This window comes from Primulina huaijiensis, chromosome 5 (genome assembly GCF_012295235.1).
Source record: "Primulina huaijiensis isolate GDHJ02 chromosome 5, ASM1229523v2, whole genome shotgun sequence".
Classification (NCBI taxonomy): domain Eukaryota; kingdom Viridiplantae; phylum Streptophyta; class Magnoliopsida; order Lamiales; family Gesneriaceae; genus Primulina; species Primulina huaijiensis.
This window is the reverse complement of record NC_133310.1, coordinates 3,407,386-3,431,055: the sequence shown is the minus strand read 5'-3', so window position 1 is coordinate 3,431,055 and position 23,670 is coordinate 3,407,386. Positions and strand designations below refer to the sequence as shown.

At 36.9% G+C, this 23,670-nt stretch overlaps 3 protein-coding genes across 3 annotated transcripts; all 3 read right to left on the bottom strand.

Annotated features, from left to right (window-relative positions):
• Positions 1-713: 713 nt before the first annotated feature.
• On the bottom strand, positions 714-11,815 carry LOC140976380 (uncharacterized). Its single transcript, XM_073440489.1, has 8 exons — positions 11,540-11,815; positions 10,389-10,513; positions 10,233-10,270; positions 9,706-9,816; positions 9,515-9,594; positions 8,921-8,957; positions 8,114-8,155; positions 714-1,108 (listed from the first exon to the last, which is right to left on the bottom strand). The coding sequence occupies exons 1-8, from the start codon at positions 11,705-11,707 to the stop codon at positions 1,038-1,040; spliced, it is 672 nt and encodes a 223-aa protein (XP_073296590.1). The 5' UTR covers positions 11,708-11,815; the 3' UTR covers positions 714-1,037.
• A 2,692-nt stretch (positions 11,816-14,507) lies between these two features.
• Positions 14,508-15,543, bottom strand: LOC140977571 (uncharacterized). The gene has a single exon (XM_073442321.1). The coding sequence runs from the start codon at positions 15,152-15,154 to the stop codon at positions 14,714-14,716; it is 441 nt and encodes a 146-aa protein (XP_073298422.1). The 5' UTR covers positions 15,155-15,543; the 3' UTR covers positions 14,508-14,713.
• A 2,610-nt stretch (positions 15,544-18,153) lies between these two features.
• Positions 18,154-21,788, bottom strand: LOC140977446 (uncharacterized). Its single transcript, XM_073442194.1, has 2 exons — positions 20,816-21,788; positions 18,154-19,136 (listed from the first exon to the last, which is right to left on the bottom strand). The coding sequence occupies exons 1-2, from the start codon at positions 21,786-21,788 to the stop codon at positions 18,154-18,156; spliced, it is 1,956 nt and encodes a 651-aa protein (XP_073298295.1).
• Positions 21,789-23,670: the final 1,882 nt, after the last annotated feature.

The following is a 23,670-nucleotide window of genomic DNA, read 5'->3' as shown; positions in this document are numbered from 1 at the left end:
TTCAGTGTGAAGCTTCAGTCACGTCCACAACAGATTTTTGGGATACATTAGAGAAATCTAAAACGGCTCAAGGAGAGTCTGCCAGAGTCCTAGAATATAATCCAAAAATAATCAACAAATCAATTAAATTCAAAAATTCGGTTTGGTAAAATAGAAACCCGGGTTTTAATGTTCAAAAAAATAGATCAAATCGGTTTATCATTTTGGTTTCGGTGATTTCATTAAAAAAAAATCAGTTAAACTTATTAAACAGATTTTTTTTAAAAAAGTTCACTATTTGTATGCAGTTTTACTTATATTTTGTAAATAAAACTTTTCCCATAAATAATTTGGTTAATAATACAAAACAAAATATTCAATTTTAATTTGATTTGATATTAATTTTCAAATTAAATCAGTTACGCAGGTTATTTTTGATAATATTAATGATTTATTACAATTATTGTTAATTTTAAAATTATTAATTATTATTATTAAATATTCATATGATTTATTATCTTTTTTTTTATCAATATTATTAGGTTTTTAAAATTAAATAATTATTATTTTTCAACATTTACAAAAATACAATTTTATAATAAACCAAGGGGCCGGCAGGCTTGGGTAACCGGACCAGTGCGGATACTCCGCAACATGATACCAAATTTAATATATCTAACAAATAAATAATTATTTTAATTTTTATTGGTCTATAAATTTACCAAAAAAATGTATAGAAACACGTAAAAATATTTTTAAATAGATAGCCTATGAGATCAATATATAAAATGGGTTTCACAAGGAACCTTTGACCATTAGTTAACTCCATACATGTATCCCCTGATGTGTGTGCATGAGTAACAAAGTGCAAGTAATTCTAAAAACCGAGTTCTACTTTTCGAGTTTAAATCGAAGATGAAGCAGATGTGATAAAATGATATTTCGCCCCTTGCGAAAATAACAACAGGTTAGATAAAATGATATTTCGCCCCTTGCGAAAATAACAACAGGTTAGGGTCCGGAAGCAAAGGAATCTTGTAATATTTTGGGTTAAAATGTTAGTTTTGCTTTCTTCTCCTTGATGCCACCTCCAACGCCCAAGCTTTGCCTAAGTCAGTTTGGAACTTGCCTGCAGAAAGATTGATAGAGTTGAGAAAGGGATTTCAGTGGAGTTGAGGTATTATCAATTATGTACATGCAACTGAAATGAAAAATCATTCAAATATATACATAGGGTTAAAAGAGATGCATATGGATGAAGATCTGAAAATACTTGAAGCTTCGAATCATTCTTTACCAGTATGCATTGCCTGAATTTTACAAACAGTGCGCACAGACGCTATTAGTTGAAGTAGATGAACTTGAATTGAAGTATAAATTTTCATTTTCTAGATTAAATATTTGTTGAATGTTATCTCAAGTTCCTCTTTGGTTCTGAAAATCAGGTCTTGAATCACGAACAAAATAGCAGCAGAAAGAGCAAGTCGAGGCAAGGAATCTCCTTTGTCCGCAAGACGAAATTGCCCGTATCAAAGTGTTATACGTTGCAAGCAATCGTCTCCAAGATACAACGACTTCAATCAAGAGAATGCAGCACTACAAACTCTTGAGCGCAGCGAACAATAATATGTTTGAACTTTCAAGTCTGGAAATGAGAGAAAAATGCAGCAATATGGCATGAAATTTTTCGAACTCTAACCATGATGTAGGAGATGATTATTTATAAAGGATGACCGGATGCGTAGAAGAGAAGAGTCTTTCAATACCGGATGCGGAGAAGAGTTACAACTGTAGGCAATGGACACATGGTTTGGTGCAAAAACAGCCAAGAGAAGATGCTTTGAAAGCCAAGGGACGCTCAGTTTTCCGAAACAGCACAGCGCGCGCAGCCGCGCGACAACACCCGCGGCCGCACGCAACGTTCTGGCCGCGCCCAGCAAGGCGCCAGAACAACGCGCGCATCCGCGCGAGAAGCTGTGCGCCAGGCACATCAATGCGCGTGCACCCGCTCGAGAATTCACGCGGCCGCGCGCATTGCTCTGTTCGTTGGCCACCGAACCAGCAGCAAGCGCGCATCCGCGCGGGAAGCGGCGCATCCACGCGCCTACGCCTATCCATATGCATCATGTTGGTGTGAGCACTACCAATAAAATTTTAATTTCCAAATAAATTTGGTCCAAAAAGATTAGTATTGGTAAAAGACCGAGCCGCGCCGAGCCGGGCGGGCGCGCGCGTGTGTGTTTAATTCACCGAGACTTAGCCTACTAGCGTCTTCTCCCGTCTAAAAACTTCTGGTACCCCTTGAGGCCCAAACCCATAGCTCAAACTAGGAGCTTATATGGGAGACTCACCTAGGCTAATTTTCCAATGTGGGACAACTCCCACTTCCTTTACCACTCTTCTCTTTATTATTTCATTTATCCAACAATCCCCCACATGAATGAAATTAATGCATGTATGCAGATTCACTTGAAAGCTCTTGTGAATTATTATTGCATCAGGATAGGTAGTTTTTGACTTTGAACCTTCCTTAGTAATGTACCATAGGATTTACTAGTTGAGTAGTGACATGATGTCTTGAACTAGTCAACCGTTTGTGTAAACCAAGTCAATAGTATTTACACAATAATAATTCTAACATATTCTTGTTCTCATGTTGTGTCCATTTCGGCCCTGGACCATATCTTAGATTCATAAGTGTTTTCCATTGAAGCGGCCATTACTTCTCACTTATATAGGTGATCTCCTATCTAGAGTATTCTGCCATACTCTACCTCTTAGGTATAAGAATCATTAAAAGAAACTTAACCTCACCACGTGTTGCAGGTCTTTTCTACTTGGATTTCATAGGAATGAGCCTTCATGTTTCCAAGTTTTCAACCAATATTTATAACTTAGTTTTCCCATTGAACCAAGGTTTTGGGATCTCCAATTCACAAGGTTGGGTTACCGCTATAAATATTTTATTTCGTGGGTTTTAAGCCCATTCCTCTCAACAGTTTGTACATTTGATCTCTATTTATTCCTTTAGTAAACGGATCCGCCAGGTTTTCCTTTGATTTCACATATTCGACAGAAATAACCCCATTCGAGATCAATTGTCTTATGGTATTATGTCTCCGTCGAATGTGACGAGACTTACCATTGTACATACTGCTTTGTGCTCTGCCTATTGCCGATTGACTATCACAATGAATGTTAATGGAAGGCACTGACTTATTCCAACAAGGAATATCTTCTAGGAAGTTTCTTAGCCATTCGGCTTCTTCCCCAGCTTTGTCTAACGCTATGAACTCGGATTCCATAGTGGATCGAGCTATACATGTTTGCTTAGACGATTTCCATGACACCACTCCTCCACCTATTTTGAATACATATCCACTAGTGGACTTGGAGTCTTTTGTGTCAGATATCCAATTAGCATCACAGTATCATTCTAAAACTGCAGGATATTTTGAATATATCAAACCATAGTTCAATGTATATTTCAAATATCCAAGCACTCTTGTTAAGGCTTTCCAATGATCCTTATTTGGATTACTTGTGAACCTACTTAACTTGTTAACTGAATATGCAAGATCTGGACGAGTACAGTTAGTCAAGTACATTAGACTACCTATTATCCTTGCATATTCCAGTTGTGAGATGGGTTCTCCTCTATTCTTTGCTAAATGAACACCTAAATCTATAGGTGTTCTAGCAGGACGACTGTTTAAGGTACTGAATCTTTCAAGCACCTTTTTAACATAGTGAGTTTGTGATAAAACTATTCCTTCAGGCATTCTAGATATTTTAATCCCTAATATGATATCACACAACCCCAAGTCTTTCATATCAAAAAGACCTTTTCAACATATTCTTGGTATTTATAATCAACTCATGATTACTTCCCATAATCAACATGTCGTCTACATAAAGGCATACAATGACATAAGCATTTGCACTACCTTTAATGTAAACGCATTTATCACATTCGTTGATTTTGAAACCATTTGACTTCATTGTAGTGTCAAATTTTTCATGCCATTGCTTAGGTGCTTGTTTGAGTCCGTATAATGACTTGACAAGTTTACACACCTTTTTTTCTTGTCCGGGAACGACAGACCCCTCTGGTTGTTCCATATATATTTCCTCTTCCAGTTCTCCATTCAAGAAGGCTGTCTTTACATCCATTTGGTGAATCTCTAGGTTATGCAATGCAGAAATAGCTATGAGAACACGAATGGATGTAATCCTAGTGACTGGAGAGTATGTGTCAAAGAAGTCATATCCTTCCTTTTGTTTAAATCCTTTAGCCACCAATCGGGCTTTGTATTTATCTATAGATCCATCTTCTTTGTATTTCCTTTTAAGGATCCACTTGCATCCTAAAGGCTTACAACCCGGAGGAAGATCACTCAATTCCCACGTATGATTATGCATGATGAATTCTATTTCATCATTTATAGCTTCTTTCCAGAAAGGAGCTTCGGGATTGGATAGAGCTTCTTGAATAGTTCTTGGTTCATCATCTAACATATAAGTCATAAAGTCAGGACCAAAGGACTTTTCAACTCTTGCTCTCTTTCCACGTCTTGGTTCTTCATTGACTTCTTTAGAATCAATACTAGATTCATAAGACCGTTTATTGGTACCTTCTTTTCTTTCCTTACAAGGAAAATTGTTTTCAAAGAATATTGCATTCCTTGATTTCATAATCGTTCCTTCATTAATATCAGGAATCGCTGACTTATGCACCAAGAACCTATATGCACTACTATTATATGCATATCCAATAAAAGTGCAGTCAACAGTTTTGGGTCCAATTTTAACTTGTTTTCGCTTGGGTATTTCTACTTTAGCCAAACACCCCCACACTTTTAGGTATTTATAGGATGGTTTGCGATCCTTCCATAACTCATATGGAGTTTCATCTTTCCCTTTGTGTGGTATTTTATTAAGAATGTGGTTTGCAGATAGTATTGCTTCCCCCCACAAGTTTTGAGGTAAGCCAGAATATATCAACAACGCATTCATCATCTCCTTAAGAGTACGATTTTTACGTTCTGCAACTCCATTTGATTGAGGTGAATATGGTGCTGTAGTTTGATGAATTATGCCATTGTTAGTGCAAAAGTCTTCAAATGGAGCGACATATTCTCCACCTCTATCACTTCGAATCATTTTGATTTTTGTACTCAATTGATTCTCAACCTCATTCTTATAATTTTTGAAAGCTTCTATAGCTTCATCTTTACTTTTCAATAAGCAGACGTAACAGAACCTTGTGCAATCATCAATGAATGTTATAAAGTACTTATTCCCACCTCGAGTTTGCACAAACTTTAAATCACATACGTCAGTGTGAATTAATTCAAGTGGATTAGTACTTCTTGACACAGAATGGAATGGAGCTTTGGCCATCTTTGCTTCAACACAAATCTCACATTTATCTTGTGGATTTCTTTTAAACGCAGGTATTACATTTAAATTTGCAAGTCTTTGTAATGTCTTGAAGTTAACATGTCCTAATCTTTCATGCCACAAATTAGAACTTTCAAACAAGTAAACAGAATCATTCACTTTATTCTTCGCCTCATGGCGGCAAACATTCATTACATTCAGTTTAAAGAGACCACTATTTTGGTACCCTTTTCCTACAAATACACCAGCCTTAGTTAGGACAAACTTGTCCGATTCAAACACAAGTTTAAAACCAGCCTTACTCAACAAAGATCCAAAAACTAAGTTCTTTCGAATGTCTGGCACATGCAGCACATTCAACAATGTTATCTCTTTGCCGGAAGTCATCTTCAACACCACTTTGCCAATTCCTACGACCTCAGACGTCGTAGAGTTTCCCATAAACAATTTCCTATCACTTACAGTAGTGTAGGATGAGAACATTTCTTTTTCAGCACATATGTGGCTAGTGGATCCGGTATCTACCCACCATTCCCTTGGATTATCCACCAAGTTGGTTTCAAACACAACTGCGGATAGATCAAGTTGAGATAGGTCTATGGGAACATGCCTTTCTTCGATGACATTGGCTTGCCTTAGATTCTGATTTTTGTTGACTTTCCTTGGAAGACGACAGTCTTTGGCCATATGATTTAGTTTGCCACAGTTGTAGCAAGTTCCTTTGAACTTTTTGGCATGCCCTCGTTTCTTCTCATTTGTAGGGCGCTTTCTCTTGTGACTAGTGCTAGATTCTGTCAAATTTGCCTCGGCCTCGGCCTCCATTGCTCTTTTGTGAGTTCTGGCTTCAGAAGTTCGGCTATCTTCCTCAATTCGAAGCCTCACAATCAGATCTTCAAGTTTCAACTCCTTGCGCTTGTGCTTAAGGTAGTTCTTGAAGTCTTTCCACATGGGTGGCAATTTTTCAATAATAGCCGCCACTTGGAATGCTTCATTGATATTCATTCCCTCTGCCAATAAGTCATGAATAATAATTTGAATTTCTTGTACCTGGCTTATTACAGATTTGGCGTGCACCATTTTGAAGTCAAGGAATTTGCCAACTACGAACTTCTTGACTCCTGCATCTTCTGTCTTATACTTTTTCTCCAACGAGTCCCACAATTCTTTGGCTGTCTTGACAGAGCAGTAGACACTGTAAAGCATGTCGTCAAGTCCATTTAAGATATAGTTGCGGCAGAGGAAGTCACTGTGGTTCCATGCATCAACAGCATTCCTTCGTTGCGAATCGGTATCGCCTTCAGATATGACAGGAGGGGACTCTGTCAGGAACCGAGACAGGCTCAATGTGGTGAGATAAAAGAGCATTTTCTGCTGCCACCGTTTGAAGTCGGCACCAGAAAATTTTGCAGGCTTTTCGCCGTGAGCGGGAGCAGCAGGGACGGTAGGCATTGGCGCAGGAGCAGTAGGAGGAGTCGACATTTTTCAGAAAAGAGAAGAGAACAATATTTCGTCTTGCGATTGTTGAATGTTATCTCAAGTTCCTCTTCGGTTCTGAAAATCAGGTCTTGAATCACGAACAAAATAGCAGCAGAAAGAGCAAGTCGAGGCAAGGAATTTCCTTTGTCCGCAAGACGAAATTGCCCGTATCAAAGTGCTATACGTTGCAAGCAATCGTCTCCAAGATACAACGACTTCAATCAAGAGAATGCAACACTACAAACTCTTGAACGCAGCGAACAATAATATGTTTGAACTTTCAAGTCTGGAAATGAGAGAAAAATGCAGCAATATGGCATGAAATTTTTCGAACTCTAACCATGATGTAGGAGAGGATTATTTATAAAGGATGACCGGATGCGTAGAAGAGACGCGTCTTTCCATACCGGATGCGGAGAAGAGTTACAACTGTAGGCAATGGACACATGGATTGGTGCAAAAACAGCCAAGAGAAGATGCTTTGAAAGCCAAGGGACGCTCAGTTTTCCGAAACAGCACAGCGCGCGCAACGTTCTGGCCGCGCCCAGCAAGGCGCCAGAACAACGCGCGCATCCACGCGAGAAGCTGCGCGCGGTTCTAGGCACATCAATGCGCGTGCACCCGCGCTAGAATCCACGCGGCCGCGCGCATTGCTCTGTTCGTTGGCCACCGAACCAGCAGCAAGCGCGCATCCGCGCGGGAAGCGGCGCATCCACGCGCCTACGCCTATCCATATGCATCATGTTGGTGTGAGCACTACCAATAAAATTTTAATTTCCAAATAAATTTGGTCCAAAAAGATTAGTATTGATCAAAGACCGCACCGCACCGCGCCGCGCCGAGCCGAGTCGGGCGGGCGGGCGCGTGTGTGTTTAATTCACCGAGACTTAGCCTACTAGCGTCTTCCCCCGTCTAAAAACTTCTAGTACCCCTTGGGGCCAAACCCATAGCTCAAACTAGGAGCTTATAAGGGAGACTCACCTAGGCTAATTTTCCAATGTGGGACAACTCCCACTTCCTTTACCACTCTTCTCTTTATTATTTCATTTATCCAACAATATTATCCCTTATGCGGGCAACACAACAGTAATAACAGGGAAATCCATTCTAAAGCCGGTGAACGATGGCAAAGCCGTCTCAGGAATAAAGTCTGAATGTGATCAGAAATAAGGTGGTTGATTTTCTAACAAATTACTATATGTTATATGCAAGTGACAGTAAACACTTGTCTGAGTTGATGGTTAATACAGCATACCTGCAGTAGACTCGAAAAATTCTTCCAAATCTTTCCCTTGCTCTGCACACACAACACAATTGAAGTATATGAGTCAACGAAATAACAACACGTGTTAGCATACGAAGCATTCAAGGCAGTTGAATAATGAAGTACAATCCTCCTAACATCAGACAGTCCTTTGGATACAGATTGAATTCCATTCCGCCTAGTATACAAGGAGGAAGTAATCTAATTATGATAGTCTGCAGATGCCCCCTAGCAGAGGGAAGAGTTATTTTCCCTTTTCTTTTTACATTTCTCCCCACAAGAACGTCTTTGCTTCATACCTTTTTTTGGTTATGGCAAGTGATAAACAATAAATAGGAGCGCTATAATCCCAAGCAATGATGCTGATTAAATGGTTATACCTCTTCACATTGCTAATTAAAAATGATTTTCCAAAAGCATACGTGCAGCTTGAAGAAAATTATAGTTAATTAGACATATCCCCCAGAGTTGAAGAAAGACAATTGATCTAGCAGTGGCTGTAAAATAGAGTGACCCATAAAAAGGATGCTCTCAAAAGCCCATTGACGTCACAGTACCAAACATACAGAGTACTAGGAAAAGAATATACTAACAGAAAGTCCAGTAGTACACCCAGTGAAATGGTAAATAATAACAGATTATTTACTGCATCCAAGATAGCAGCAATCAACATCTCAAGGCGTTTCAGAATTCTTAAGTTTTACTGTTCTTAACAGACAACATATCATTTCTTTGAGCTATATAATAACATAAATCTACAATCAAATACTTGTGATTAGACGGCTGTTGTTAACCAACCATTTTCATATTCCAAAGCTTGAAGTATCATTTCCACCTGAAAATGGAGATCAATTTTCTAATCATTAAAAAAGCAAAAAAAAAAATAGTAGATAAAATGCAATCACCTAGCAAATGTGAAATAATAACTACAGCCATATGATCAATACCTCTTTAGCTAATTACACTGACTGATGTAGGAGAAGGAAGAGAATGAGAATGCAGATAGAAAATGCTGGGTAGAGGAGGGAAATGGAAAAGAAATTAAATGTGAAATAAAGTGAGAAAAAGAGAGACTTTAAATAAAACTCACAAGTATAGGTCTGGCAAGTAATCAAACTAAGGCACCTAATTTATAGGTTTATCAAATTGAAAAAATAAAGAATACTAGATATTTGAAAATAAACATCAAATCATTCCATAACACACAATCAACTTGAATGAAGTTCTATTTGCTAAAATTAGATTGGTGATCCCCATGACTATTCAGTCTCCAACCATGTAGAATATGATTCTTTCACATCATCAGCACCATATGCAACTACTACCGGTAACAAACTTCTCAGAAGTGGGAACTTCATACAATAAGGAAATAACTACACAAATTTTGATTACCTTATCAAAGTCCTTGACAACCTTAGCTTCCAATGAAGAATTCTCTTCGTACTCCATCCACAAATCACCAATCTCTTTAGCTGTGGCAATATCAGCTATCAGGCCCACTATTGGTAAAATTCATGATACATCACTTTACATAAAAATCAGTTCAAGAAGCTGAATTAGTGGAGATAAAAGAAACATAATACCTCTTGGACCTCCACCGAGTAGTTCACACATACTCTCTAGCGCTTCTCGCTCCCTTCGACTCTTTTCAAGCTTTGGGATCCCATCAGCAGGAGTGATATCACCAACAATAGCTATTCAGAGGAATTAAACAAGAAGATTGAGATGCTAGTTAGCAGAATCATCATGCCCGCATTAAATGATTAAACACGCATTCACATATTTCATTACTGTATCTTGATGGAAAACACTCATTAAAGATAACACATATGCACCACATAAAATTCAAGAAGTTTATCGAGAAAGACAAAGAACAGGATTGATAGAATTTTTCCTAAATTTTGATTTCTTTCCTTTTTCCTTTTCATTTTGACTCGTCAGAGTATATGGTCTAGTCTGATCCTAAAATAAATCAGTAAGAATATTGTTTAGTGAAGGTTTGCAAGCTGTTAATCAAAAAAGAAATTGCGGCAAACTTCTTTCTCTTTCTCATGCAAAAAGTACTCACGAAGAAGAGCCTCACAAAAGAACTAAGTATGTCTATCCCCACCTTCAGCAATGTCATGAACGATCGCCATTTTTATGCACCTGAATTCAGAATCAAACAGCCACAATAGTCAAACAACATATTAATTTTTTCCATTCTTCTACTGAAATCATATAAAACCGAGGTAATAGTTGAAGTAATGGACAACAAAACACCAACTTCTCACGGTTGACGCCAGGAAGATCAGGAGCAATAAGAGCCATCAATCCCATCCGATACATGTGATCAGCTATTGATTCAGGTTTTTGAACCTCTTTCCGTACCCATCCTGCTCTCTTTGTCGTCTAGTAAGTTTGCCAAGGTCAATATAATTAGCAGATTAATAGAGTACTGTGTGAACGCTATAATATAAATATAAAAACTTGCACACTGGTCAAGTCATGTATGAACTGCACACAGAATCAAATTATAATGCCAAACTAAGATCAATAAAAAATGTTAAATCAGTACATCAGTAGAAACACATCGATTGCACCTCAAGACACAGTACAAGTCAATAGAACTCAACATTAATTCAATATCACCACACCAAAAATTGTTTAAAGCATTTCAACTTTTTCATCAAAAGATGAAACAAACTTATGGTTGTATGACGATGCTTTCCAGCATCTAGACGTATTGATGAATTACTGCAAAAACACATTGTGAACTTTGCTCCATGATTTCTGTTTCAGGCTGAGAACTTTCACCATCAAATCATTTCACAGATACATATAACCTTCAATCGACTTTAGTTTAACTGATTAGCGTAAAAAGATCAGGTTTGACTCTGTACAATGCAGCAACTAGATTTTAATATCAAAGCAAGAGTCAATCAAGAGCATACCAGCAGGAATGAATGAAGACATAAAAACAAAACTTCTTCGGGATACAGTGTGTGATGACAACAAGCCAAAATCCATCATGTCACATACTCACATATCACGAAACAAAAGATACTGAAGAAATTGACAACTAGACTTGAATCTTTCAGCTATCTCAGCAACGAGTATGCCATTGCCCAGTTCAATCAATCAACAAAAAAGTCGACCCCAAAAAATTAAATAAAATCAACCCCTCGTCGCCCCCTCGAATTACCCATCAACAGGCATGGCAATCAAGCAGGGCTCAGGAAAAAAGAAGAAACAAATTTCATGCCAATATCTCCATCAATGATTTAATAGTCTTCAGCCAGTGCCAACAGGAAAAACTACTGCCAGCCCATTATCATGCTGGTCAATAAATAAACAGAATAGGAGCAAAACAAACAGCGCACCAGTACGTGGTTCTGGTAATTCATTAAATCCAACAAACACGAACAAAATACATACCTTGAGACGGTGGCAAAGAGAGAGAAAATCAATGGCGGAGGAAGGAGAGGGTGAGGATGAAGATTCAGATGCCATTCTTGAAGAGGCGGCTCGAAACCGTGAGAAACGAAGCTGAGCGCAGCAAAAAAGAGAGGGAGATGCTATACATTTGCTCATCACCCGGTTCATATCTTCCCCTGTTCTCACTTTCAATCACTCGACGGGGATTAATTTCCTTACTCAGCTGCTTTTTCTTTTCCCTTGAAATTTATTATTTTGATCTGAGTAAAAAATTATATTGATATACGAATTATTTATAAATTGTTAAATGAATTATTATAAATGTTTTAAAGTTTTATTTTATATTTAATAAATTTCATTTAAAAATATTAGAGATAGTTTTCTACGAGCTTAAAAATACTATATAATATTGTCGAATAATCTGAATTTTTAGTTATACCCGTAAAATAATAGATTGACATTATCACGAAGACCCGTCATCATATTTTAGTGTGCGAATTCGGATTACTCGATAATATTATCTTGAATGTTGAGATTTTTAAAAAAATGAAAAATAAGATAAATTGTTTAATAAATTAAACAATTTTTTATGTTTATTGGCATTTTCCCCCAATAAAGAGGAACACAAGCATCATATTTTAGAGTTTTTCTCTTGTTCCATTATATATTTCCTCCATTTTGGAATGTGCTTTGCTTGAAACCATGAACAAATTGGTTAATAGGCGTTGAGTTTTCTCTACGCGTGATCTTTCCGATGTTTAAATAAACATATGAATATAAGTGAAAAGGCAAAAACTTGTGTGAGAAGATCTCACAGGTCGTATTTTGTGAGACAAATATCTTATTTGGGTCATCCATGAAAAAATATTATTTTTTATGCTAAGAGTATTACTTTTTATTGTGAATATCGGTAGGGTTGACCCGTATCACAGATAAAGATTCGTGAGACCGACTCACAAGAGACCTACTCAAGTGAAAATTGATAGAACCTAATATAAAGTTAGAATTCTTTTTTGTAGTGAATGAGAGAGAACATATAATCAAAATGCACAATTATTTAGTTTTTTGTTTCTCATTTTTTGTATATCAATATTATCATGTAATGCTCATTTTCGGGTTTAAAAATAAGATTTATAAACTTCTAAAACAACCTATAAGATATAAAAAAAACTTTTAAAATGTTTTAAATAAGTTTAGACAAACATATTCTTAATCAATCACTTAATCTGTCTTTTTAAAATACCATGATACAAATAGTTATAATAAATAATACGATTATGTTCCACAAATTATAATCTGAAAAATGGAATGACTTAAGGATCAAGATCCCCATAGCAGAGGGTGCTGTGCACTATTAAAAAAAAAACTTATTTTTTTTAAAAAATTGATATTTTTATATTTTAATTATTTCAAAATTAAAGTTATATTTTTTATATTAAAATATGTGATTAATAATCTAATTTAAAGTTACAATTTTATTTTTAGTTACAAATATATATTGTGGGGGTAAAATGACGTCTCTCTTATCACTTTTTCTTTTATAATTTTTTCAACTCTTTTTTTAAAAAATGTTAATAAAAATTGAACTTTTTTGTTACAAATATGTGATTCCGAACGAACAAAAAAAAAACAACGGTACATTCAATTTTTTTTAATATTATAGTTCTTTTAAAACAAAAACTATTTTCTCCTTTTTTTTCTCCTTTTTTTTATCTTGTTAATTTTTTATTTAGAAGATAAAATTTTATTAATCACATATCTGTAACAAAAATAAAATTANAAAAATATATATATATATATATATATATATTTTAAGGATATAAGAAATAATCTAATTCAAAAAATGTACAAAAAACTTAAAAAGGTTGAATCTATCGAACAATTAAAAATAATACCAAAAAATTGACACGATACAAAAAGAAAATTATCTTGTATAATTTTTTTTGTTCAAACACTTAGTCTTTTTTTAAAAAAATTTTACATTTTTTTTGAAAATTGGATTATTTCTTAAATATCTAAGAAAGGAAAAAATATTTTTTGTGTTTAAAACTTTAAAAAGGAATGAGAAAAATTAACAATGCAAAAAAAAAAAGAAAATAGTTTTTCAAAAGATATTTTTTAAAGTTTTAAAAAAATATAATTTTGATTTTGAAATAATTAAAATATAAAAATATCAATTTTTAAAAAAAATAATTTTTTTTAATAGTGCATAGCACCTCTGCTGTGGGTTATCTTGATCCATGACTCAATCATGTTGCCCCTTTCGAGTCCTAAATACATGCTATGTTTACTTGAATGATTGAAAAAATTAGTAAACTATATATAATAATTAATTCTAGTAAGATAAATAAAAATAATGGGAATACTTTTAAAAATTATAAGTTAATTTAGATTTCATCCAAATAAATGTCTTTTCTATTAGACCAATCTCTTTCTAGTTAATGAACAACTCCACTGTATTTGGTATTGATCTTTAGAGACAATTATTGTATATAGATGAATAAAAAGATAGGCCAAGAGTTCTTTTATTAACCTAATTAGATATTACAACAATATTATCCTTGTGTATGAACATCGATCGATGCAATTATTAAGTATATGTTGTTCATATACGAAGTGCCTTTATAATTTTTTTTTTAATTTGTAAAAGTATCTTATTATGCATATAAAGTTATATATCCATGAATTGATCATAATTCATGTCAAAGGCAAAAACTTGTGTGAGACGGTCTCACGAATCGTATTTTGTGAGATATATCTCTTATTTGGGTCATCTATGAAAAAATATTACTTTTTATGATAATAGTATTACTTTTTATTGTGAATATCGATAGGATTGACCAGTCTCACAAATAAAGATTCGTGAGACCGTCTCACAAGAGACATAATCCATGTCAAAAGCATGTAGCCTTTTTAAATATTAATTAATTATCAAAATAATGAATTTTGTTCAAATATTAAAATGATATTGTTTACATTTTATTTTATATTATCCAAATGACGTCGAAAGCTAATTCACTAATAACATACAAGAATCCGAACTTATATTTAAAACTTTGTAAGACAAATTGACAACCAAACAAACACATATAATTCGTACGTTAGATAGATGCATTCTCCTTCTTCGTTTTAGAAACTTATTACATGCCCTGCAAACGCATAACATGCATGCACTCAATTTCCATTTCCCGGCCCTCCATGACCACTTCCCCCGCCAGACCCTTCACCATATCCCGACCCAGACCCACCACCTGATCCGCCTCCGCCACCGCCTCCACTGTGGCCACCTGAACTTGATCCAGCTCTTGATCCAGCAGAAGATCCAGCTTCCGACTCTGCACCACCATTACCACCAGAACTTGAACTCGAACTCGAGCTAGAATTACTAGAGCTCGAGCTAGCGCCGGACCCTGATCCAGAACCGGCCCCAGCTCCTGAGCCACTTCCTCCACCTCCTAAACCAATTCCAATCCCAGTACCCAAGCCCAATCCTATCCCGCCCAAGCCACCCAAGTTCAGGTTCAGGTCCTTTCTCGCCACTCGGCTTTCAGAAACCCTTGCCAATGCTGAAAATATAAGCAAAGCAAAAACAAAGTAAGAGTTTATGTTTGTCATACGTGAAAATTGAACCTGAAATCCTTAGAACGGATAAAACAAGATTCTTGACACTAGTTTCTTGGATAATAGCTAGATTGGAGTTTTTGTGAGAGTACGTACTTAAAATATGAGCTATCAGCAGCTATTTATAGGTGTATATATCAGGATTTAGGTTTAGTTGGTTAGGTGAAAATGCAAATGTTTTGAAAACATAAAAGTAGATAAATTAGAAGGCACATTGCTTCGTTATCATTGTGGAAAGGGTGAGTAAATGTGAAGCAAAGGAAGAATTTGTGGATGAAGTTAAAGCAGCTAGCTAAGGGATGAAATGGAAGGTTTGCTGGATTCCTCACGCGATCGATCGATCGATCCCACGTTTTGACTTTTGCCCACCCACAAAAGTAGCCCACTAATTCACTTAGTGAGGTTTACATAGGTTCAATTGTTTTAATCACGTTATGCTTTTGTTACAAGATAAATTGGAGAAGGTGGCAGCATGCGATTTCTTGATACGGATGAAGAAAGGGCAAAAAGATCAGAGCATGCATGCATGATTGTTGTTGAGAAACTTTTGGAACTGAGAAGGGAGAGTGCATCACAATAATGTTTTAATTTTAGGAAAATATTTTTTTTAATCCACTAATTTAATTAATTTTGGATTTTAGTTCATTAACTTGTCAAATTTTGATTTTGATGCACTGAATTTTAATTTTTAACTATTTTGATCAAACTGATAGTGTTTTGTAAAGTAAGTCAGTATTTTTTGGTGTCATGTTGGTAATTTATGGTGTCATATCGTCACTCCCTCTCCAAAAAGAAAAATCATAGTCATTGCTCCAAAACTAAACTTTAATTATCTCGTGAAACAAAAATTACGCCTCGTTAATGCTGGTAATATTATGAATATTGTTTATCTAGTAGATAGCATTAATATGTATTCATACATGCACCAATATTAAAATCCCCGCATTTTACACCAAATTATTTTTCCAAAATTCCTCCTATATAATCCCTTTGTTTTGAAGAAAAACAATATATAATGTGACAGAAACTCAAATAATATGAGATTTGATAGGAAAAATATGTTCCAACATAAAAGCTCACACAATTTTAAGTGAATTAATTCCTCCTGAATTTTTGTTGCTAGCTAGGATTTGACATATCGTTTCTCTTCCCCAACACTTTCGCCATACAATTTAAATAATTAAATTTGAAAGCGAATTTTCTATGCTTTTTGGGGTTCAGCCTTTAGTCCATTTATTTGTCTATGGATTTGAATTCTTCCACCAGTTCAAATATATGAGAATTGTGCCTTTTAACTTCTCTTGGTGCTGGAAATGAGCACTGACTTTGAACAACTTTCCTTTTGATTGCTGACAAATATGTTTTAATAGTCAATTAAGTTGGGGCCGGCCAGGAACCGGATACAACAGTACTTTTGATTTGTGTATGCTTGTGACCAGGTTACAATTGGATGTTGCGATGCTCTTTCGATGTCTTCCATTCGACGAACATCTTGATTAGTCTCTATCGTATCGATGACTTAGATAAATTAAAGTGGCCCGATTTGAAATACGCACCTCAAACTGGCAGAAGGAATTTGGTATATATAGGTATATACGAAAATTGGTGAAACACCGTATATTTCTTATTCTAAAATGTAGAGTCTGTTTTTTGGGGTATACAAAATTGAGAGGAGAACGAGAAGAAAACAATGAGAATGTGGCTTGTAGAGGCAAGTGTTGAACACTTTGTCCTTAAGAAGAATTTGCCCTCACAACGTGCTTGAGTTTTGTGGCAATCTTCTCCCAAGATACAACTACAACTCTTGAATAATGAGCAGTCAAATATTCAAATTCTTTAACAAGGAAATGAATGGAACTCTCTCTTGAAGAAGAAGGAAGAAGAAGAAGAAGCAAAATGATGTATGTGTGTTTGATTTTCAAAATATCAAATATTTAATGTTTTCTAAATGAAGAGACATGATCTTTCATTCATGGGGATGTCCCTTGGCCATGGTAACTGATCACAATCATCAAACAATGCCAAGGCAATGAAAAAATATCAGAAAAATCGAAGGGACACGAAAAACAGCCGAAGGGGCGCGCCCCTGCGCGCGCCCGCCACTGTTCACTTTGTCCTTAAGAAGAATCGGCAGGCGCGCGCACATGCGCGCAGGTCCGCGCACATGTGCGCGCCTGCCACTGGCAAGCGGGCGCACCTGCGCGCAGACGCGCGCGCAGGTGCGTGCCTACCACTGTTTACGACCGAATTTTTTTTTTTCCGATTTTCGTCCCTTACATGTTCCGACTACTCGTTTGAGTTTCTTTCAACATTTGATGAACTCGTTTCGAGTTTAATTCAGAACCACCGAACTTAATATTAGTTCATTAAGCTTCGTTTTTCTTTTCGAATTTTTCCAATCAAACACATTGATTATTTTGCTTAATTTTCATTCATTAAGCATCAAAATTTTCCAACAATCCCCCACACGAATGAAATTAATGCATGAATGCTCGTGATGCATAAGAGAGAGTATATACGAAAAATTATCACATCAGGAGAGGTGGCTTTTGGCTTTGAACCTTCCCTAGTGGAATACAATCGGATTTACTAGGCCACGAAGTGAACGTGATGTCTTGAACTTCTTGGCGGTTCATGTAAAACCAGACAACTGTACCCACATGATAATCTTTTTTCCATTTCCATTTTATTTTATCGGTTGTGTCCGTTTTGGCCATGGAACACATCTTGGCTTCATACGTGTTTCATCGAGGCGGCCCGTCCTTACACGTACATAGGTGATCTCCTTGTAAAAGGGTATCCTACTTATCTCGCTTTTGCAAGCTACGGAATCATTAAAAGTACAATACTTAACTTTACTACCTTTGTAGGCAACTTCACTCATCGTCTTAGGAATGAGGAGTGATTCCTCAAGTTCTCATAATTTAGTTTTCACATTGAACCAAGATCTTGGGATCTCCAATCAACAAGGTTGGGTTGCCACTATGAAAACTTTATTTGGTAGGTTTTAAACTCATTCCTCTTGACAGACAGTACATTTGATCTCTATTTAATGCTTTTGTAAGCGGATCCGCTAAGTTATCCTTTGATTTAATATAATCAACAGATATAACTCCATTAGAGATCAACTGTCGTACAGTATTATGTTTTCGCCGAATGTGTCGAGACTTGCCATTGTACATACTGTTTTGTGCTCTTGCAATTGCCGACTGACTGTCGCAATGTATCATGATTGCTGGCACTGGACTTGTCCAACACAGAATGTCCTCTAGAAAGTTGCGAAGCCACTCAACTTCTTCTGCAGCTTTATCTAACGCTATGACCTCCGATTCCATAGTAGATCTAGCAATGCAAGTTTGTTTCGTTGACCTCCATGAGACTACTCCTCCACCAATGCTAGATACATAGCCACTGGTGGATTTGGAGTCATTGGTGTCAGAAATCCAATTTGCATCACAATATCCTTCAAGTACTGCAGGATATTTTGTATAACTTAGTCCATATTCTAAAGTGTGCTTTAAATAACTAAACACCCTTGTCAACGCCTTCCAATGTGCATCACTATGATTACTTGTAAACCGACTTAACTTGTTAACCGCACAAGCGATGTCCGGTCTAGTACAGTTAGTGATGTACATAAGGCTTCCAATAATTCTGGAGTATTCCAATTGGGAAACTGGTTCTCTACGATTCTTTGCCAAATGGACATTCACGTCCAAAGGTGTTTTTACTGGGGTAGAGTCATAAGCGTTAAACTTCTTCAACACTGTTTCTACATAATGAGACTGAGATAAAACTATTGCTTCTAGAGTTCTAAAGATTTTAATCCCTAGAATTACATCAGCAATACCCATATCTTTCATATCAAAATGTTTTGTTAACATTTTCTTTGTACCCTTAATCAACTTTTGGTTATTCCCCATTATTAGCATGTCATCCACATATAGACATACCATCACATAAGATTCTCGAGTGCCTTTAATGTAAACACATTTGTCACACTCATTAATCTTAAATCCATTTGACAATACTAATTTGTCAAATTTTTCGTGCCACTGCTTGGGCGCTTGTTTAAGTCCGTATAGTGACTTAATTAAACGACAGACCTTTCTTTCTTGTCCTTTAACAATGAAGCCTTCAGGTTGTTCCATATATATTTCTTCTTCAAGTTCACCATTTAAGAATGCCGTTTTGACATCCATTTGATGTATCTAAAGGTTACGCAATGCTGCAATAGCAATGAGCACAGGAATGGATGTTATTCTTGAAACTGGTGAATATGTGTCGAAGAAATCATGACCTTCTCTTTGTCTATAGCCTTTGGCCACAAGCCTGGCTTTGTATTTTTCAATATTTCCATCAACTCTCATTTTCTTTTTCAATATCCATTTGCATCCCAATGGCTTGGTACCTGGTGGAAGATCCACTGGTTCCCAAGTATGATTTTGCAAAATGGAATCCATTTCAGAGTTGATGGCTTCTTTCTAATAAGGAGCTTCAGGGCTAGCCAGAGCATCTTGTATGTCTTTTGGTTCATTCTCCAACATAAAAGTATGGAATTCTGGACCAAAAGACTTTGAGATTCTAGCCCTTTGCTTCTTCTTGGCTCTTGCTCCTTTGAAGAGCCTTCCAATGGTGTAGCATTTTTATTTAGAGTTGGCTCATGTGTAGGTCCTTGACCTTCATGCTCCGTCTCAAATTTTCGCTTGCTAGAACCATTTTCTTTCCTTTCTTTACAAGGAAATATATTTTCAAAAAATACTGCATTTCTTGACTCAATTGTCATGCCCGTATTCATTTCTACATTTTCAGATTTGTGCACTATAAACCTATAGGCACTACTATTATGTGCATACCCGATGAATATGCAGTCTACCGTCTTTGGTCCAATTCGCTCTTGTTTAGGCTTTGGTATTTCAACCTTAGCTAGACACCCCCACATTTTAAGGTACTTGTAGGAAGGTTTGTGACATTTCCACATTTCATAAGGTGACTTGTCATTTTTCTTGTGGGGTATCTTGTTCAGGATGTGATTAGCCGACAGTATTGCTTCCCCCCACAAGTTTTGGGGTAGTCCTGAACTTATTAACATAGCATTCATCATATCTTTTAGAGTTCGATTCTTTCTTTCGGCAATGTCATTCGATTGTGGTGAATAAGGAGCAGTCGTTTCATGAATTATACCCACAGATGTGCAGAATTCATCAAACGGTGCTCCGTATTCGCCCCCTCTATCGCTTCGAACCCTCTTTATTTGTTTGCCTAGTTGATTCTCAACTTCGGTCTTATAACATTTGAATGCTTCAAGAGCTTCATCTTTCGACCTCAAAAGATATACGTAACAGTACCTTGTATTATCATCAATGAATGTCACGTAGTATCTTTTCCCTCCTCTAGTTTGTACAAACTTTAAATCACCAAGATCGGTGTGTATTAGTTCTAGAGGAGTTGTACATCTTTCAATCGAGTGGTAAGGCGCTTTGGTCATTTTTGCTTCAACACATATTTCGCATTTTTGTGTTGGATCGACGTTGTGTTTAGGCAATAATTCAAGTTTCATTAAACGTTGCAAGGTATTAAAATTTACGTGTCCTAAACGAACATGCCATAAATGAGAACACTCAAGCAAGTAAATAGAACTTTTTCCTTTATTACTTTCAACAACATTTTGGCGTATAGCCATTACATTCAACTTGAAAAGGTTCTCATCGAGATATCCTTTTCCAATAAAATGACCACTCTTTGTCAATACAACCTTGTTAGACTCAAATACTAGTCTAAACCCATGTTTGACCAACAGAGACCCCGACACGAGGTTCTTTCTTATGTCTGGTACATGAAGTGCATCAACAAGGGTTACTTCCAAACCCGATGTCATCTTCAATACCACATTTCCGGTGCCCACCACCTCAGACGTAGCGGAGTTCCCCATGTATAGTTTTCTCCCGGTCGATGGAGTGTATGTGGAGAACATCCCCTTGTTGGAGCAAATGTGTCGAGTTGCTCCGGTATCAACCCACCACTCATTGGAGTTTTCAACCAAATTTGCTTCCAAAATAACTGCAGACAAATCAAGTTGAGAAAAATCAAATGGTACCGACCTTTCTTGAACAACGTTGGCTTGAGGATTTCCCTTCTTTGGCTTCCTACAATCCTTAGCCATGTGATTTGGTTTTCCGCAGTTATAACAAGTGCCTTTGAACTTCTTCTTGTTTGGTGGTTGTTGGCCTTGTTGTGGTTGCTTCTCAAACTTCCTCTTCTTCCCTTGGAAACTCGATTCAACAATGTTCACCCTTGCTGCCATCTTACTTGCCTTGGCCTCGGTGCTCTTGTTGTCCTCTTCTATCCTCAATCTCACAATGAGATCCTCCAATCCCATCTCCTTTCTTTTGTGCTTCAAGTAATTCTTGAAATCCTTCCACAACGGAGGGAGTTTCTCGATCAACGCAGCAACTTGGAAGGACTCGCTTAGACTCATTCCTTCCGCATGAATCTCGTGCAAGATAAGTTGTAATTCTTGCACTTGACTCATTACGGACTTTGAATCCACCATCTTGAAGTCCAAAAATCTCCCAACTATGAACTTCTTCAAGCCTGCATCCTCCGCTTTGTATTTCTTATCAAGCATGTCCCAAAGTTCCTTGGCGGTCTTGACTTGACAATACACATTGTACAATGCATTGTCAAGTCCATTGAGGATTTAGTTTTTGCAAAGAAAATCACTTTGGTTCCATGCATCCAAAGCGGCCCTCATGTTGGTGTCCGTCTCGTTTTCAGCAACGGTGGGAGGATCCTCCTTCAAGAACCTTGACAAACTCAAGGTTGTGAGATAGAAGAGCATCTTTTGTTGCCATCTTTTGAAATCTGCACCAGAAAACTTTTCTGGTTTCTCTCCTTGTGCAATGGTTGGATGTTGTATTGTAGATGATGAAGCCATTGAAAATTCTTCTTGCAAATGATCAAAAACCAACTTCTTCTTAAGATTGTTTGTTGGGGTATACAAAATTGAGAGGAGAACAAGAAGAAAACAATGAGAATGTGGCTTGTAGAGGCAAGTGTTGAACACTTTGTCCTTAAGAAGAATTTGCCCTCACAATGTGCTGGAGTTTTGTGGCAATCTTCTCCCAAGATACAACTACAACGCTTGAATAATGAGCACTCAAATATTCAAGTTCTTTAGCAAGGAAATGAATGGAACTCTCTCTTGAAGAAGAAGGAAGAAGAAGAAGAAGCAAAATGATGTATGTGTGTGTGATTTTCAAAATATCAAATATTTAATGTTTTCCAAATGAAGAGACATGATCTTTCATTCATGGGGATGTCCCTTGACCATGGTAACTGAATATCAGAAAAATCGAAGGGACACGAAAAACAGCCGAAGGGGCGCGCCCCTGCGCGCGCCCGCCTGCGCGCTGCCGAGAGCGCTCGGCCTTAGCAGGCGCGCGCACATGCGCGCAGGTCCGCGCGCATGTGCGCGCCTGCCACTGGCAAGCGCGCGCACCTGCGCGCGCGTCTGCCACTGTTCACGACCGAATTTTTTTTGTTCCGATTTTCGTCCCTTACATGTTCCGACTACTCGTTTGAGTTTCTTTCAACATTTGATGAACTCGTTTCGAGTTTAATTCAGAACCACCGAACTTAATATTCGTTCATTAAGCTTCGTTTTTCTTTTCGAGTGTTTCCAATCAAACACATTGATTAATTTGCTTAATTTTCATTCATTAAGAATCAAAATTTTCCAACAGAGTCTACAAGGACTAATAAACAACTAAAGAGATAAGATAACATAATCGTAGGAATTTAAAATACAAAGATACAAATAAAGATAGGGATAAAATGATAGACAAGTTCCTATCCAATGAACTAAATAAGATAAGATCAACACTCCCCTCAAACTCTCCTCAAGGTGGGTCGTATATATTTATCATTCCTAGGTTGTAACACAATTCATCTAGTGTTGGACGAAACATAGCCTATGTCAGTATGTCTGCCACCTGTATTTGAGTAAGAACGTAGGTGACAATAATAATCTCATCATCAATCTTCTCACTAATGAATTGACAGTCTACTTCAACATATTTCGTCCGATCATGGTGTACCAGATTGTTTGATATGATGATAGCTGCTTGATTATCACACAACAATTAAACTGAGGAATTTTCTTCCACTTTTAACTCGGTTAGCAATATTCCGAGCCACATCACCTCACAGATCTAATTGTTGCCATAGACGGGGCTGAGGACTCTCTTTGGCGGGGATCTTGTAAATGACATTCGATTGCAAACAATTCGGAGGTGTTAACGTTTGAGGAATATGCATCTCTTGCAGCTTCCTAGATAACCTTGGCACTGCGATAGAGGAGGAAATTCTTTCTAATCTCAATTGTCATGGAGCTTATTAACCAAGACATAACCATGCAACTCTCAGAATTCAAGCTCTGAAATTTCGGATCATTAGATCGATGATGAACATAATGCGTCGCGGGACAAAAAGCCATCTTTCCCAAGGCC